This window comes from Phalangium opilio, unplaced genomic scaffold (assembly GCF_054372755.1).
Source record: "Phalangium opilio isolate 3A_F unplaced genomic scaffold, DU_Popi_V2 ptg000002l_1, whole genome shotgun sequence".
Taxonomy (NCBI): domain Eukaryota; kingdom Metazoa; phylum Arthropoda; class Arachnida; order Opiliones; family Phalangiidae; genus Phalangium; species Phalangium opilio.
The window spans coordinates 4,893,628-4,912,299 of NW_028324144.1; the positions used below are offsets into that span (position 1 = coordinate 4,893,628).

The following is an 18,672-nucleotide window of genomic DNA, read 5'->3' on the forward strand; positions in this document are numbered from 1 at the left end:
CAAACCTATTAAATCATTTAACTTTAACTAACCCAGCTTGTTTCAAACCTATTAAATCATTTAACTTTAACTAACCCAGCTTGTTTCAAACCTATTAAATCATTTAACTTTAACTAACCCAGCTTGTTTCAAACCTATTAAATCATTCAAATTGCATTAACCCAACTTGTTTCAATTAACCTCTCTCGCTTTCTTTGACTACTCAAAGTTATCATGATCTCTTGCTCCCTGACTACAATGAAAAGGAATGATGGAAGGAAGGCAATGTTGGGTGGGGTTGGGGTGGGAAGAGGAAATAAAAGAGATGAAGAGGGCACTGTCACGTGGGCGGCCGCCTGGAAAGGTCCTTAAGAAGGAACAGTCAAAGATTCGAGGGTCACCGCCGGCCGCCTCTTACATTACCCCACCGCTATACCATTCCTTATCGAGGCAATATTTGGTTCCGAGGCTTTGCAAAGGCTTAATAATCGAGGAGACTCGCCACCAACGACGAAGAGAAAACAGAAAAGAGGGTATACACACAGTCTTAGCAGGGGGTGGGGTTATATATCTTCAAGAGTATATCACGAAGGAGTTGGCAGTTAAATATTTGTGACAAAAATTGAGGAAAGAAAAACGTGTTCGAAATTTCACTTTAAATTTTAAAAATTTAAGTGAAATTTGAAACACTATTAAATGCTTTCTTGTATGATACTGAATGTTTTAGGGAAGAATTTATACACTAAACCATTCAAGGAAAACAAAAACTTTCCGAAGTATACAGGATGTTTCTGATAAGTCTAACATAATTTAAGGGGGATGTTCTTTGGGTCATTTTGAGTCGAAAATGTTCTATGATATTTTGCCCTAAGGGCCACTGTTTACGAGTTATGATTTGAGTGTTTTGGGATGACCACTTAATTAAATTAGAAATCATTGCCTTTCAAAATTAAATTTAAGTTGTCATAAAAGACTCAAATCATAACTCGTAAACCATGTTCCTTAGGACAAAATATAAGAGAACATTTTAGACTCAAAATCGTCCGAAGAACAAACCCCTTAATTTATACCAGTCTTACCAGAAACATCCTGCATTTACGATAACATTACACCAAAGCTATTCTCTAAAATACCAATATTGGAGTTACACACTCCGAGTTGATTTACTCTTGTCGAAGCGCAATCAAGAAGGAAAATGGTCTCACCTCCTGAGAGGGTCAGAGTGGCGACCGAGTACTCGGCTTGAGCTTCTCCGGCGTCATTGAAGGCTGACATTAAGAGGTTGTACCTGGAAATAAACGAGAAAGCCATCAACCCATCATCCGCCAAAATCATAATCGTTAATTTCTCAGAGTACGTCTTTCTTCTTTGTTATATTATCCCGCAAAGGCAATTGATTGATAATCATTCCGCTCAGTTAATAAGTGTCTTTTGCGTCCCTTTTTATTATTAATTAAGTTAGATTAATTTTTACGTTGTAACGGATAAGAAATTACGTAGCCCACTTGGCGATGGATGGGGAAGAAGTCATATAGGGGTAAACTTTCCTACGTTAACTCTACGAGCCCCTGTAGAAGTGTTTTTCTTACAATACAGCGGAGTTGAAGAAGGAGCCTCTCTTAAGGAGTATGTTATTGACGTTATTTAAAAAAGAATATATCTATACATTTTTTTTATTAAACTTGTGGTTTTGGAAGCTTTTTTCACAGTTGTTTATTACGTCACAGAAATGACGTATTAGTGACGTACGCACTGACGATTTTTGCTTCTCAATTCTTATTGTTTTATCTACCTTATATTAAAGAAAATGTCGGCTTCTGTGGTACCACTAACATTCTGGTTTATCTGGTACACATAAATCTTACCTTGACAAAGGCAGGAGCCAATCAGAACAAGTCCATGAAGGAGGAGCTAAAACTACCCTTTGCTAAGCTTAGAGGGGCAGTCAACTCCACCCCTCGATTATGGGAGCATCTAGTGGCATTTGTTTAAACTAAACCACAGACGAGATAAATTTTAGCTTTAAAGACTGTCAAAGGTTGATGTCTTACACTTCACATGTGTGACTCTTATCTGTGATTTAGGGGATAATCAATGTTTTGGACCATATCTCCGTAATTAAATGTTGTAGAACCCATGGTTCTTTGACACTTTTGACCCTATGAACATACCCTTTAATTTACGGCAGACGTAACAGAAACACTCCATATATTTTTAATAGGCAAGAGCTCTCCCAGTTATCCAAACCCTGGGGTTTCTAAGTTCCACGGTAAATACATGTCATATTAAAAACTACCGTCTTCCAAGTCTAGTCTGTTAAAGAAAGTTTACCACCTTCGAGAATCGTTATCTCTCGCGTCAAAATTCCACGTTGTTGACTCCGAAGATGAACCGGAAGAACTGTACGGTAGTTCCCGGGTTACATACATTAGATTAAACCAACACTTCTCGCGTAATGAGTTGACCACGGTGCAAAATAGGCCTTAGGGACTCAGTGGTGGGGACGAGTGAATATCATTTCCAACTGTCACGAAGGACATCGTACATCATCTTAAACTCAGGCAATTCTAGTACACGCGAGTATACTAACCCCCTTAGGTTCAAATCAATTTATCCTCGTTTTCAGAACCATTCGTCAACGTGAGACGAGCGGTGACCACCAATAAACCTGCATTGGAATCTTAACCGACTTATCGCCTATAATAAATAAATTTACGATATACCGAGTGATTAACGGCGGTACGTTTTTCCCTTTCCTATCTCACGGTGCAAGGCCTAACTATCGTGCCAAGGCTTAGAATACAGTTGATGCAATGTTACTCCCCCCTTTATGATACGCTTTGAGGATCTAAACGATAACGGAAGCCTAGCTTGAACGCTTCGCATCCTCTTCCTGAGACGGAAATTCAAGACGGAAGTAACAAGATTAATAGACATGATTTATCAGGTTAGAGAATTTGCGCCGCATTTCCATATCTTAAATCATATTGAACAGTTTGACTTCTTTCGGATTTGCTTCTGGTATATGTTTATTTATTTATGATTGAGTACTAAACATTTTTCATTACTATTTTTCTGAGTTTTAATTTAAATTTAAAATAAATTGTTAAGCCTTTTAGTGTATTTCTTAATGACGGCTAGAAGTGAAAAGGGTTTTAGATTTTGGCAAATTTTATTTGACTAATTTACAGGGTGTTTTTGATAAGTCTGCCATATAAATTAAGGGGGATGTTCTTTGGGCAATTTTGAGTCGAAAATGTAACTTCTGTTTCATTTTGTTACAAGGGACACTGTTTTAAAGTTGCGACTGGAGTGTTTTAGGGATGACCCCTTAAATTTAATTAAGAAACTAATCAAGACAATGATTTCTAATTTAATTAAGGGGTAATCCCTAAAACACTCAAATCATAACTTGAAAACAGAGGCCCGGACGGAAAAAATGTCATAAAACATTTTCATCTCAAAATCGCCCAAAGAACATTCCGATTAATTTATGCCAAACTTATCAGAAACACCCTGTACTTTGGTTTCGGGGCATTGATCAATTATTTACGGGAGGTTGGATTAAAACAATTTTATTGTTAACAAAAAAAGTTAATAAAATTCACCAAAATATTTGCCTTGATTTTTAATAGATTTTTCAACTGATCTAAATCTTCGAAATCCGAAATGAATTCGACTATTTTTACAAACGGTATTTTTTTAACTTCCTCGCAAAATCATTCAAAGTTAGGCCAACGAAAAATAGGGACGGTTGAAAAGACATAAAACGTTTCAGTTAGGAGATGAACAGATACGCGATTTCATTTAAGGCCTAGTACTTAGTAAATGTAGCTTTAGTTTTCTGAATTATGAGACCGTAAAATAGAGTGCAAAAATTATCGAATTCATTGGGCATCTCTCAGGTCTAATATCTCGAATTTTCAGAATCGGTTTAAAATCAAGAGAAAGGTTTTGGTGAATTTCAATAACAATTTTGAGCAAATAAAATCAACATGTTTGTCCTTTTTAAATGAAAATTGAAAACTGATTGAGGTGTTGATGGTGTCAAAATTATATTGCCAGTGTAATCAGAAGTATATAATACTTCCCTTTGAGAGAAGTGTACTACAAAGCGGGGCAATTTTAGCATGATTCTTCCCAACATCATTTTACATTTCGAGCAAGGTTACTAAACCGAATCACATACGCAATAAATAGTTCCTTCATCATTACCTTATCTATTAGCGCTTAACTATTTGCCAAGGCGCATGCGCTTAGGGATTTTTGTCGCACGTCAAGACAATCAAGGTTTGTGGCTTGATTGCTGAGGATTTAGTAAATACCAAACTGTTATAGAATTCATCCTTGCACGGTGCGATGCTCATTTGAAGTTTGATGAGCGGAAGAGCAAACAAAAAGGGCTCCCTCGCCTGGGAAGAATCATGTTACAGAACTAAAGTATTAAGAGGACACAGAGTGTCATCCTTCTAATATTATCCCGTTCTGGTGTAATTTAGTCCTTAAAAAATATTGTATTTTATAAAATGTAAGTCTTGAAACAAACGTGAAGACAGCCATGTCCTTAAACCTCCACATTAAGTTCTATCAACCTTAGGACATACAGTAGTCGAACATAGATAGGGAATAGATAGTACAATATAGTTGGAGTATTAATCTCACCAAGTTCCCGGACTCAAATCGACGAGAAGGGCCACTTCTTGGTCGGGTCTGATGCTTGACGATAATAGATTCCAGTCGCGCTCGCTTTCCCGTCGATATTGGACCACAAAATGCTTGATGGTACATCCACCGTCACCCCAAGAATTCAGCATCAACGCCAGACTGGTGACATTGCGAACGATCAAGTGACGTTCGTTAGGAGGAACCGGCTCTGAAAGACCGACCATACAGTCAAAAAGACAAACAAGAGAACGTGTTAAAAGAAAGAAGACCCCAATCATCCTTTGTTTGACCGCACGATGAAAGCCCCTCAAAGTAAAAGAACGACAGAAAGAACATATTTGACACCGCTAACTTGTCCGTCAAATTTACACTAGGGTAAACATAAGATAGTTTAAACGTGAAATCAATTTTTAAGCGATATGTTTGAAAAGGGTAACTAACACCTTTCATTCAACTTCATCATAAGTGAATCATATTACAGCTCCCTATAAGTACTGGACGTAGGTTATGCTTTTGTAAACAGCGTTTTCTTCCAAGACATCCAAGCCCACCATCTATAGCTCAGTTTTACAAGTATAGTTTTCCCATTAACCCGGATCTTAAGTAAGGTTAGCCTACGGATGTTCCGGTTGATGATAATGGCTGTCAGACAGCCGTCAGTGTCATGATTAGTGTGAAGCTTATTATCGCGTTATAATTTTGATTTAGAATGACTTATGTTAGGATCAATGTAACTAATTGCAATGGTTACATGTCCACATTAAAGAGACATCAGAACACGATCTATGTGATATTAAAAGCACTTAACCGTAAGCAACTAAAAAACGTTTTGTAAAACTGAAAAATATTGACCAGCATCTTTCGCAAACGGAAAACGTTAAAGCATTGAAAAATTTGTCACACTTAAAAAAGGAAAACAAGTTTCTATGTCGACGCACATAACCTTTAATTAGTAAAAATCGGTCCAACTATCCCCGCTAAAAACCTTTAAATCGATCGGTGGAATCTTAGCTCAGTGCTGTACTGTACTAAGGGTACATTAGAAATATTCTAGCATGATGAAGGCTATTTTGATAATTTTAATTCATATTAATTTCCTTTTCAACACAAGCGTTTAAAAAATACCTATAGACCGCGGAAAAATAAAGTGGGCTTCCAATATTATATTCACAACCCAACACTATGTATGGAACAACTTGTTTCCTTCCGCGCTCTTCTCTCTCAAACCTTTCCTCATTGGCTACCAGCCTACCACTTACTTCCGTTTGCTTCGCCCGCTTTTTAAAAATTACTTTCGCGCCATAATCATTCCTCTGGTTTAGTTCACAAATTTGCCGCTGCGTTTCGCATATACCCTTTTCTCTTCAGTGCTGGGAGACGATGCTGATGCATTGCGATGTTATATCGTCCAGTACTTCTAGGGAGCTGTAATATGATCCACTTCTGACTTCATGAATCAATTGATAGAAAAGTTAAAGGCCTCTTCAGACGATACAACCTTTGACAAATTACGTAGACACATACATGGGTTCAATTTGAAATATTTATAATTTTTATGATTTTTATGCTTTAGTGACGTCCGGGATAGATTTAATTTTAGAAGCAGGAATGGAGAACGGTTAGTATTTACTTCAGTCCGACTCATAGCCCAGTATAGAGCCCCTCCCTCCAACATGTAACAAGAATTTTAAACTTTCTGATTGGCTCACTTAAACTACGTTTTGATGACGTGGCTGACGAGGACGGCGAAAAATACGTAATTCCTTTTTACCTCTGTCGCTATGACCCGCCTCTTCTTTCCTACCCCTCCGTCCCGTGGAAGGGGGTCCGGGACTTTGACGCGCGCCCTGGTTACTCTGTTCTCCATTCCTACTTCTAAAATTAAATCTATCCCTGGTGACGTCACAATACTTGAAACACACCTAAATAAAATGTTGGACTACCTTATATGGAATATACATTGAACCCATAAATGCTTTAGCGAAAAATATATTTAATGAAAACAAAAACAGAATTTGAAGTGTACGAAACGTATAGTGCGAATAAAACTTTAGGCTAATAAAAAAAAACCCAGAAGTTCGTTAGTGGTCGAAAGTTATCCAGGATAAATTCTACAAAGGAACCAACAGAGGAGGGTTTTAGAGCGTGGTCGGTCAACACTTGGCAGGAGTCAAAGGAAATTAGAAAGTTGAAGTGCTCAGCCGGGAGCTATGAAAAAGAGAAACTTCCGCCTTATATTAATGACCCTCACGATGCTCCAAAGAACCCAACCCAGAAGCTCTCTCTCTCTCTCTCTCTTGCTTGGATCCCTTTTTTATACTTATATAGAAGACCAATTCTTTCTAAAAACCTCAACCTACCATTTAATAATCTTTCGAGATTGGGGACGTGACTCTTAGTTTACTTAAGGGACCCAAAGAAGAGTGGCGGAAGAAAAAAACCCTCAAGTTAAGGACAATAGAAGACGTGAGCTCTAAGAGGGGCCTTTGTTTTAAAACCATAAGGGAAATCAAAAGTAACGTATTAATTATTAGTCTCCCCGAGTCAAAGTCAAACTTAACTAAGAAACTATATTCGGATATGCATAAATAGGAATTCATAAGCTGCTAATAGGAAACACTGTGTAGCCATTTTTATAAACGTATCTAGGTGGGCGTTGAAGGAGGAGTTTGACTTATAGAGTGCTATGTATGATAAATATCGCGTCACGAATAACTTGTTGAACATGGCGCCCGCTCCTAACCTCGCGTTGCTACGTCACAGTCATATGGTCTCGCGACTTCATTGTCCATGAGCTAGCAAGGTAAGCAGACGACCACTCAATGAAATCACAATTAGAAAGACGTCAGAATTATGACCCGTGACGAAAAGCACTCACAAAACCTGCATAGAAATGAACCTGGAGGATATGAGGGCACAATGATTAATATTAACTTATGGATTCTTGACATAAAAATCAGCCGTATTAAAATTTCTGGCAAACTTCAATAGAGGCGCAATTTAAAAATAAATCTTATACAGTATGTTTCATTTAATAAACAGCTATGAAATTCCAAGTGATTCACCTCTGTTGTTGTAGTAAATAAATATAAAACAACGTAATTAATATAAATAATTATTAGTGGCTTTTTGTCATTACGTGAGTGAATTTCAAAAAATGTATACAACTTTTTAACAGCCCTAAAATGGAACTATACTTCCCAGTATTTTTAGGTAATTAAAAGAAATTAAATATTCCATGAATTCAGAGCTTTGAATGTGTTAATTGAGAGTATAAATGAAATTAGAAACATTTAAAACAGATGTGCCAACCTGCGGCGCTCGTTCCAGTAATCAATGCTAAAAACTATAGTTCGTACGTGAAAATAATTGCAGGTAATGGTGTATAAAGACAGCAATTTAGTGTGAAAAATCAAATTACCACATTTTAACACCATACATTAATTTTGTCTCAAAATTTTAATCGCCTTCTAGTTTCGAAGTTTTGTGCAGAATTTAGCAATTTTTAACAAGTTTCAATATGAAAAGCATATATAGGCATACTCGTGTCTGTCGTGTTGCTTCTGATTGTACTTACGAAATAGGATGAAAGGATTTTTAATAAGGACTTAAGACTTGGAAGAAAGAGGGTCTTCCCAATATGAATTTATTAAGATAAAAGGACTAGCAGTAGTATATTTGAAAGGGAAGCCTCTATTATTTCGTCTTTTAATTGGATTCGTCCAAGGAAAAATTAAAATGAAGCACCGAAATGGCAGAAATTGGAACCAATCCGATTACAAAAGACTCGCACGCTGCCGGGGGGACTTGAAAAAGTTTTTAATAATTAAATTTTAAATTCAAAACCACTCCATAACCGGCAAAGAACAATGTTAATTAATGATATTTGAAGGTATTGTATAGGGTTTATTTATATGTAATCCTATATTGAAAAAGGGGACCGGCGTTGTCACGGTAACAGGTTGGTTTAATACCATACCCACAGAAATTTTAAAATAAACAAATTAAAAACAAAGCTTATATATAGGTTATAGTAAACCAGTTAAGCAAGGAATATAACCCGAGAGGCTGGGTTTCATATAGATTTTTGATTACAATTTTGCAAGCTGGTAACCATATGTTGGTCAAAATGGCGGTATATTATGTCAGCGATAGGAAAACTAATGCTTAGTTAACCTAACATAACCCTACCTGACCCAACCTATCACAACGTAACCCTACCTGACCCAACCTATCACAACGTAACCCTACCTGACCCAACCTATCACAACGTAACCCTACCTGACCCAACCTATCACAACGTAACCCTACCTGACCCAACCTATCACAACGTAATCCTACCTGACCCAACCTATCACAACGTAACCCTACCTGACCCAACCTATCACAACGTAACCCTACCTGACCCAACCTATCACAACGTAACCCTACCTGACCCAACCTATCACAACGTAACCCTACCGGACCCAACCTATCACAACGTAACCCTACCGGACCCAACCTATCACAACGTAACCCTACCTGACCCAACCTATCACAACGTAACCCTACCTGACCCAACCTATCACAACGTAACCCTACCTGACCCAACCTATCACTACATAACCCTATCTGACCCAACAAATCGCAACATAACTCTACCGGACCAAATCGAACCTATCACAACATAACCCTACCTGACCCAACCAATCGAAACATAACCCTACCTGACCCAATCGAACCTAAAATAACCCTACGTGACGCCACCAATCCTAAAATGATTCTACCAGACTCAACTTATCTGGCCCACCCGACCTATCCTTACATAGCCCTACGCGATCCGACCTTTCCTAGTATAACATAACCCTACCTTACCCAACCTAACGAAACCAATCCTAACATACCCCTAGATAACCTAACAATATGTAGGTTTGAAGAATTCATACAACCAAGTTGTTCCCCATTACACACCTATAAATAACGCAAGTCATTTTGGTTGCACTGTTTTGAAAATTGAAAACCTAGGAAAGTATATCAACATTCTGGCTTTACTTTACCAAACGCAAACTAACGCAAAGTTCTATAAGTTTGGGCCTAAACTTTGGATAAAAACTAGATAAATTGAGAAGCAATGTATTATTTCTTACCGGATCCCTCGGTTTTGATGGCCACTACTTCGCTGGGATCTCCTTTTCCAGCCCGGTTAAAAGCGTAGATATAAAATTGATATCGGCTTCCGCAGGTGAGTTCTTCCACAGTGTAGCTCGATGTATCGGGTGGCAGTTGAATTTCCATCCATTCTTCGCCTTCTCTCCGATACTGAAGCATTTGACCTAGGACCAAAAAAGAAAAAAGGAAGAGATATAGCCAGCCAACTATAGAGATAAGTGAACGAAGGAAGAAACGCCAAGAACGGAAATTTTCCTCCAACGAACAAGAACTCCTCTCTATTTTTTTTTAGTCTCTCACGAGGATAAAAGACATGGATATCAGAAAGTTATGTAACTAGACCTTTTCAAAAGGAGGGGATGTAGAATCGTTTGCTTGATGAAAGGGTTAAAATGAAACATCCGGTATGTAGATCCAAAGATGTTTGATAGCGTTTCAAAGTTACCAGTCCTTCAGTAATTTTAGTGCTGTGCAAGTACTCGATAAGGGATTTTCTAAGACTCGATAAAGTTTCGTGCATTAAACCTAGGCTCCATAAATACTCAAATATGCTTTTGGAACGTCAATAACTCCGTAAATGGGATTAAGTAGTTTTAAAAACTTCTGGAAAGTCACTCTTATTGGCTGGCAGACGAAATTTACGGCTGATTGGGTAGTTTAGATCATAATGGAAGTGTAATTTAGTTGGGTAATAGCTTCTTTCTGGTTCAATAGTGGAAGTAAAAGTAATAAAAAATACAGTTGAGCATTATTAAATTTTGTTTTTCGAAGTTAGGCTTAGTAATTTTGCTTGGGACCTTTCGCGCGAAGTATAACAATGACTAGCAGTGACTTGGGTAAGGAATTAGTTTAACTCAAGGTTCAACTAGATTCTGAAGAAGATGTTAATGAGGAATTACTTAGTCAAAATTTTGGTGAGCAAAATTAATCTGAATGTCTATTATAAGTTGAGTGTGAAAATACTAGAAAAAACTCTCAATTACTCGATAAATACCCGAAACCAATTTTTCAATAACTTGATACTCATTAAGAGAAATTTCCAAAGCTCAAGACTCGACTCGAAACTTAAATTTCAAGGCACACAGCCCTAGGTAATTTTACATCTGTAGGACCACGAATCCAAGTAAATTTATAATTATTTATGATGTCTATGTTATATAAGGATAGAAAAGGTATAAAGTAAAAAATAAATAAGGAAAGAGGAAAAGAAATCTCGAGGAAGAAGCTGCGAGTTAAGGAAAAAAGTGTAGAGAGGGGAAAGCCGAAAGACTGCAGATGGTTTCCTGATGTACTCAACTTCTCCAGCTATTTTCTTCTATTTTTTATTTTCTCGTGATTTATTGAAAAATTCTTTCACTCGATACACGCGATCGTTTCTCCCAAGACGCTACGCTGGAATTCAATCTTAGAACCGGTAAATATACCGGCAAAAACCACCATTTCTTACACGTTAAACTGTAAACATTCCAAGATTGCATTCTGCATACGATACAGCTCCGCACGTCACGTACGAAGGCTTAAAACCGCTTGAGTTTGGAGCTTTTGATAAATAGAGTTTAGGACGAGGTATACGCGGTGTCTTCGTCCATACGATGCGCTGAATTGAGTTGAAAGTTACTCGTCTTCATTGTTTTCCCATATTACAATGTTTCTATAATTCGGGACAGTAGAGTGGACAGAGTGTTGTTTGATTTGGTTAAAGTAGCTATTGAAATTGAATGAGATGAACCGATCGCTTTGTTTAAATGAAATTTTAGTTCCTGAAGGGACAGAACTAAACAATACATCTTATTTTTTATTTATTCCAAAAATAATGTAACATAATGAATATTTAAAATTGAAATCTAGGGTTTGTGTTTGTCTATATATAATATTAAAGAATATGCTAGCAATTCGGATAACATACCGAAGCTTAGCTTAAGCCACACTTTAAAGTCTATGGGCGAAACTATCAGGTGGTATTAGTCGTCCAATAGAATTTTTTAGATACGTGCAGGCTTCGGTTAGGTAAGCTGGGATTACTTTCAGTTCAACTGAATAACACTAAAACATTTAAAGTTGGACAAAATAAAACCGAACTACTCTTGTAGAAGTATATAATACTTCTCTTCGAGAGAAGTGTACCACAAATCGAAGTAATTGTAACACGATTATTCCCAACACCATTTCACATTTGGAGAAAGGTTACTAAACCTAATCACATACGCGATAAATATTTCCTTCATCATTACTCTATTAGCGCTTGTGAATCTTTGTCCCACGTTAAGACAATCAGGGTTTGTGCAGGTTGATTGCTGAGTATTTAGTACCAAACAGTTTTAGAATTCACCCTAGCACGGTGCGATGCCCATCTGAAGTTTGATGAGCAGGAGTGCAAACAAAATGGGTGGGTGAGCCTGAGAAGAATCATGTTACATAACTAAAGTATTAAGAGGATACAGAGTGTCATCCTTCTTCCATTATCCCCTTCTGATATTAATAATTTCCCTATATTGAAATATTATTTACAAAACCAATGAATTGAAGTCAACTCAGCCGAGACTTAAGCGACAACGACATATGTTATCCTCAAATAATTCACCTCTCTCTTTAAATGCCTTGAATATATTTTGATTTTAAGGGAGTGGCGTTTGTCATTGGCATTCATTTATTGGCTCAAGCTATGCCTATTCGGACAGACAAATATCTTATCCACAGTCCACTAGTCGCGCTATAAGGTCAGGGACAAAAAGAGTTGTCTCGGCTGTTTTTAAACCTAATCTTTAAGGTAGTTGACGGGTTTTACACAAAAACCTATCCCCGAGGGTTGGAAATCCAATATTTGAAAGTACTTCTTTTTACAAAGCTACATTTTCATCTAAGCTTCTCCCAAGGGGCTAGCCACTTGAGCTACAACTAATTTACCAAAAATGTTAACATTTCGAAATGAGGCGTGAAGCAAATTCTATGCGAGTCTTTCTAAAGTTGTGATAACAACAAAAGTGGTTAGAGGTCGCTTGTAGTTCTTATAAACATAAGTAATGCTACGGACCTACTGAAAGCTAGTTCGAGTACGACGCGACAATTGACTATGCACTAGGATTTGCATTGCAGTCCATCTTTCTATTTAGTCTGTAGTAACCCTTTGATACAGCCTCACCAGGCGTCGCTTTATGAGAATCTATGAACTACGTCACATCATGACAAGCTCTCAGTAACCAGTGACAAACTTATGGAACATACCTTATGATGTTATTATACATTTGAAGCTTTACAAGGCCAACACTGGTCAAGTTCGCTATAGTTCCCTAAAGTGTTGGTAAGAGGGAGCTTTCGGTTGGGGGAGGAGCTATGATTCGTGAGATAAGTTTCACGGCCATACTGGCGGGTTGAATGCAGAAGGAAATCTAATATCCACCAATATGGTTGCCAGAAACTTGGCAAGACTTAGGAGGGTGTGACGTACTACTCAGCCAACTGAAACCTCTCTAGACAGACCTAAATTGTGCAGTGACACGTTCCTCGACCTTACTTGTGGGTTGAATGCAGATGGAAAGCTAATACCCACCAATATGGCTGCCAGAAACTTGGCAAGACTTGGGAGGGTGTGACGTATTACTCAGCCAACTGAAAGCTCTCTAGACAGACCTAAATTGTGTAGTGACACGTCCCTCGACTGGCGATCGTCTTTCTTCCATTTTCAAAAGTGGACAACGAAGAGGAAAATACCTCTCGAGTTTATTATCGATTCCAACTTGTCAGTTTAAAAATTCTTTAGGCACGATATTGGATATCCGTCCAGATATATTTTCTTCTCTTCCCTTTTTTTGTCAAGCTATTCAGCTCAGCTGCAGTTGGTGGAAACTACAGGAACAAAAAGTTCCATCTCTTGACCCGCATTCCGAGGGATGTTTTTCCGTTGAAAATCGCAATAAAACTCGTGTATTCGGTTTAGTTCTCGGGATTTTTTTCGTCGCCCGGGGTGAAATCCTTTCTCTTCTTATTAAATTTCCCGTAACAGGTAACTCGGGGCGACAATCGTGTCATGGGATTAGATTGCAAAAGCTAAGTGACGTTTCATTTAACAACGAACAGAAAAATTTGATGGGTCAAACCAGAAGTAAGATGAGACTAGAAGTAAAGAGATCTAGCATTGGTAGTAGATCCTGGCACTAGTAAACAAATTTGAGGATTTTATGCCGCTTCCATGGGGCCTACACTAGAGAGAAAAAAATTGGTCGAGTTCCAAAAACATTTCCTACCCCCTTCCCTTAAACCTAAAGCCGCGGAACAAGGACGCGGGTGCTTGAATCTAGTTCGGCCGTCTACCGCCGCGAGTGTCTCACGTTTTGGAGGGAAAATTCAGAAACCGCTACCAGAGGGCCAACCGTTGGTGTCTTATCAAGAATATTCACTTTCGCCAAGTGAAGAATTAGGTTAGCTCAGAACTTCTAGTCTCATCTTACTTCTGGTCAAATATAACCAAGAATGTACAGCTAGAAATGGTTGAAGATAGTGGTGAATGTCGGGCGACACAATAGTTTTTTCTTTTTACTTTTGTCTCCGTTAGGGCTTGCGGCGCAAAGGTATTAATTCGACACCAGTATACAGTTGGCTGGGGATGTCTGTCTGCAGTAACCATTTTATTTGTTTTATGTTTTGTTGTAAATTGGATACGATTCGAATGCATTTAATTAAGTAAACTTATTCAGTACACTCTATGGTAATGCTGCATTTAAGGCCCAACTACAACTTGAGTCGAAAATGTTCTATGACATTTTTCAGTTGAAATCACAATCTTCAAGTTATGATTGTACTGTTTCACGTATGACCCTTTAAAATTTAAGAATGAAACTCAAAAACAATGAAAAATTAAATAAGGAGTCATAAGTAAAACACTCCAATCATAGCTTGTAATCGGTGGCCCTTATGGAACGATGTCATAGAACATTTTCAACTCAAAATTTATTTCCCATAGAACCAACTGTACTTCGGTCCTACCAGCCTTATTGGAACAATATGTACATGAATTTTGCTTCAAACCTACTGCCACCTTGAAAAATGGCGACTAAAATATGAAACTTTACTGATAACTAAGTAACTTTCAACAAAGCTAGCAAAAAAAGTTATCGACTTTGCAGTGTCACGTGATTTTCATCAGCACCACGTTGAGTCAAAGCTATAACCACACTTCTTGAACAGAACGATTTTGGACTACAGTTTTCCTTTAAACAAAAATGCAAAACGAAGATTTGTAGCGTTTAGAAAATAAAACTGAACAAATAAACTAGGCCTATTAACGAAATTTATTTTCTGTAAGACCCTGAGGGTCGTGCCTTAATATTGTAAAGCTCTTAGGATATTTCGTAACAATTCAAGATTATCTAGACCAAGTAAGGACAACACAAAACTGAAGCACTACTCGTCATTGTAAATACAGTCCATTGTAATACCCTGTTACGCGGTAAACAACAATTTCTAAGCTTTGTATGCTCATGAAAATGATTCATACAAAATAATAATGAAGTATAACAAATAACCCTACCTTATTTACTAAGCGTACTAAGCCTATAAACAGCAACGACTAAAGCCTACTTACTAAAGCAGAAGTCTACAGAGACCAGTCTCGTAAAAGTCATTTAGAAGAAAACTGTACTTCATCCATTTTTTGTTTGTCTATTTAAAGGGCAAACCCCACGAAAAGCTGCAGGTTCTTAACTGTGATATTCTGGTAGAGCTAAACAAAAGCTTCAAAACTGGATCGTTAATAAGAATTTTGCAAATGGATTTCTAAATTGATTTTGATAAGAAAAATGTTAATGGTCAACAATTAGGTGTTTTAAGCGACTCTCACTGGACATCGGGAAGAGTTTTCTGTCTTTGTAGACACTAAACACTAAACAGTCTTTAGCCTGCATCATGTAGTATTTTTGTTTCAGAAACCTTTTTACATCTTTCAATTTCAATTAAAAGATGCTCAATTAGGAGTTATAGATGTTAATTGTCTAGAATCTGATGTTCTTAACGGGGTTAACGGCCAGGGGTTTGCCAATGTCTCAACCTTGAGCGAGAAGATCTTAGCCACCAAACCACTTTCAATGAACCGCCCCAGTGTTAATGATACCAACTACGCAGTTTAGACAATTAACGAATTGTAACTGTGCATATGGTCAAAACTTGCAAACAAAGAAAACATTTCCGAACTATATTTACGATATTTTGCTATTAAAAATAAAAAAGTGACACTTGTCCTTTAAAGAAAAAGTATAAATAAAAAGCCGAAAAAAAGTATGCCTCTTAGGGAAAGAAAACGAAAAGACAGTGATACCAGAATGCATTTCGAGAAAAGTCATCCAGGGAGTACGTTAGCTTTATAAAAAACATATTATTAGGGTCATAATTTTGGGACGGAAATATTACTCGTCTGAGAGCGAGCTAGCTACCCCGGTTGACTGCGTTATCCTGCATTGGAACAGGGACCACCACCACCAACTATACCTTCTTTTTCATTTGGCCACAGCGTCGGCTGATGGCGCTCTTATGTGTGTGTCGCTTCACTTGTCAAATATAGAGAATTATTTCTCCCACATCTACCCTTCGTCAAGCGAGCCATTAGAAGGGTAAAAGCTAAGACATATCCGTTGGGATGACCCTTCTTCCCTTGTTGGTACTTTCAGAATAAAAAAATGTAACGGGTTTCATTGCGAAAAAAAGCTAGGGTTACTTGAAGTGGTGCTTCAATTCGCCTTTTCAGACATTAGAGGCGTTATTGCTTCATGGGTGATCATACATTTCGAGGTGTAAACAGGTATTTCTATTTGCTTTTGTTATAAGTAAGAACGAATTCAGGATACTATAAGAACGTTGAAACAAGGCAATGCCAGCTGGCGCAATGAAGTCATAGTTTTCATAATATGAGGGAGGGGCCTATATTTCTGGGAATATTCTAGTGCCCTCTAGAGTCTAGATAATCATTAATTTACTTCGCGTTTCCCTTTTCAAACTTTGGAGTATAACGCCAAGGCTTAAGCCCAAAGAAGCTGAATGTGATACAAGTCACTTTAATTGATTTATAACCCACCGATGGCGCTAGAAACGGATTTTAAGGCAATACCTAGAACGAAGGCGGTAACGATTTTCGAAAGAAATATGACTTCACGGTACCAGGGGTCAATGTTACCATTCCACTTTCTTATGGTATCCTGTATTCGTTCTTGTTATAAGCAAAAGCTTACCAAACTAAGCCAGTCCATATGTTAGACGGTCTTAGCTCAAACGTAGACCGTGTTTTCCAGGATTTGATAATAATTTAACAAAAGTGTGATCGAAACCGTGATCAGAATGAAACTATGATCCACAAAGAATCACATCACATAATGTAGTAGGTATTGATCCAGGCATTGAAGACCATTTCTGATCTTTATTCTTTTGGCTAAAGACAAATTAACATTTGATCCGGATTGAACAGATATTTTGGACTGAACTAATACAGCTCACTAAGCTACGCCTGAGTCAAACACACAATTATCAATAGCTCAAACTGTTCAAACGAATTCCAAACCGGAAAACCACCATCTATTTCCTGCAGAATGAGTCTAGAGACACGTTTAGTACAAGGTCAATTGATAACAGTGGGAAACCAGAGGCGTACTGATACAAAATGATAAATCTTGCGAAAAAGAAAGTAGCGTTTATCAGGCCATCATGAACATGAGTGAAGGAAAAAGAAATTATATTTCTTCTACCTCTATCCTTTGATGAAAAGAAAGAGTTAGTCCCAGCTAGATATCATTCGATATAAGTTTCGACCAGGGACACGGTCTAGAGAGTTTTTTAGCCTCATTCTATAAGTGATGGGGTATTGGTTTGTAATATGACGTCGAAGAAGATGAAGTAGTAGTAGTTGTTGGAGGTTTTCAGGCCCATTCGAACTAAACTGGAATCTTATGTTCGCGTCGGTGAAGTTGCTTTTCTCGCTTAAATAGACACGCCAACGACTACTTAAAATATTCGCGGGTTTGGTTTGAAAAATTTGTTTCGTCGGGCAGTGTCGAGATGGCACCACCTCGTTAGCTTGCACCTTTTCTTTAGCCATAGTTCACTCAAATGACGCATGATTGAGTGAGCTATGCATTAGCAGACGGTATATGAAAAATTTTAGGATTCTTTGAGGTATTTTCTAATATTGCATTAAGCTGTTTATAATTCAAGTGTCTCGATTCAACAATGAACATAAATGCGACTCGCTTTAAGTCGTCTGCATTCACGTCTGACCACAAAAATGAACATACCGACGTAACCAAAACGAAATTAAATAGGCGACTAACGGAAACGTAAGATATTACGTATAAACAGTCTAACTAAAGCGACTTCACCAACATGAACGAAAGATTTTAGTTTGATTGGGCCTTCAAAATCATACTCAGTAACTTTTTTGACCTAGTTTAAACTCTACAACTTTCCCCTGTCCTGTGTCAACCCAAGTGAGATCGATGAGGAAAATATTACGGATCAAGCCTTGGACCATCTTGTTTCTTTCATGAAGCTAGTGTGATAACGGAATTAATTCGGCAAAAAGGCTTAGACCGTGATATAAACGATTACATTTTCGGTTTCTTTTTTCCGCCTTCGATCTTCTTTCTTAGGAAACGGTTATATATTTCTTGACGCGCCAGCTTGCCAACTTTTCGAGTGTTATTGTATACAATAAGCTAAAAGCAACCGGACATTATACTTGAGACGTTCCTAAGTATCTAAACTTCAGACGAACACCGCAGTAACTATTCTTCCTTTTGAAGAAATACTGTAAACCTTAACATCGTAAACAGTTATACCATACCATACTGTGTCCAAAGAATAAAGAAAATATTGGATAAAACCAACAAGAGGGATTCGTTCATT

The 18,672-nt window shown here is 37.7% G+C and overlaps 1 protein-coding gene across 8 annotated transcripts in view; it reads right to left on the reverse strand.

The window, feature by feature from the left end:
* Nucleotides 1-18,672, reverse strand: part of LOC149718426 (cell adhesion molecule Dscam1-like) — a 218,662-nt gene that overhangs the window by 23,479 nt on the left and 176,511 nt on the right. For all 8 annotated transcript variants that reach the window (XR_016370326.1, XR_016370332.1, XR_016370337.1 and 5 more), the window contains 3 exons: nucleotides 9,771-9,956; nucleotides 4,642-4,852; nucleotides 1,185-1,267 (listed from right to left, as the gene is read on the reverse strand). Coding sequence is in view for 4 of the 8 variants with exons in the window: in XM_089844990.1 (XP_089701116.1) it covers nucleotides 1,185-1,267; nucleotides 4,642-4,852; nucleotides 9,771-9,956 (480 nt within the window). In the remaining 4 variants the exon portion in view is untranslated. The remainder of the gene's footprint in view (nucleotides 1-1,184; nucleotides 1,268-4,641; nucleotides 4,853-9,770; nucleotides 9,957-18,672) is intronic.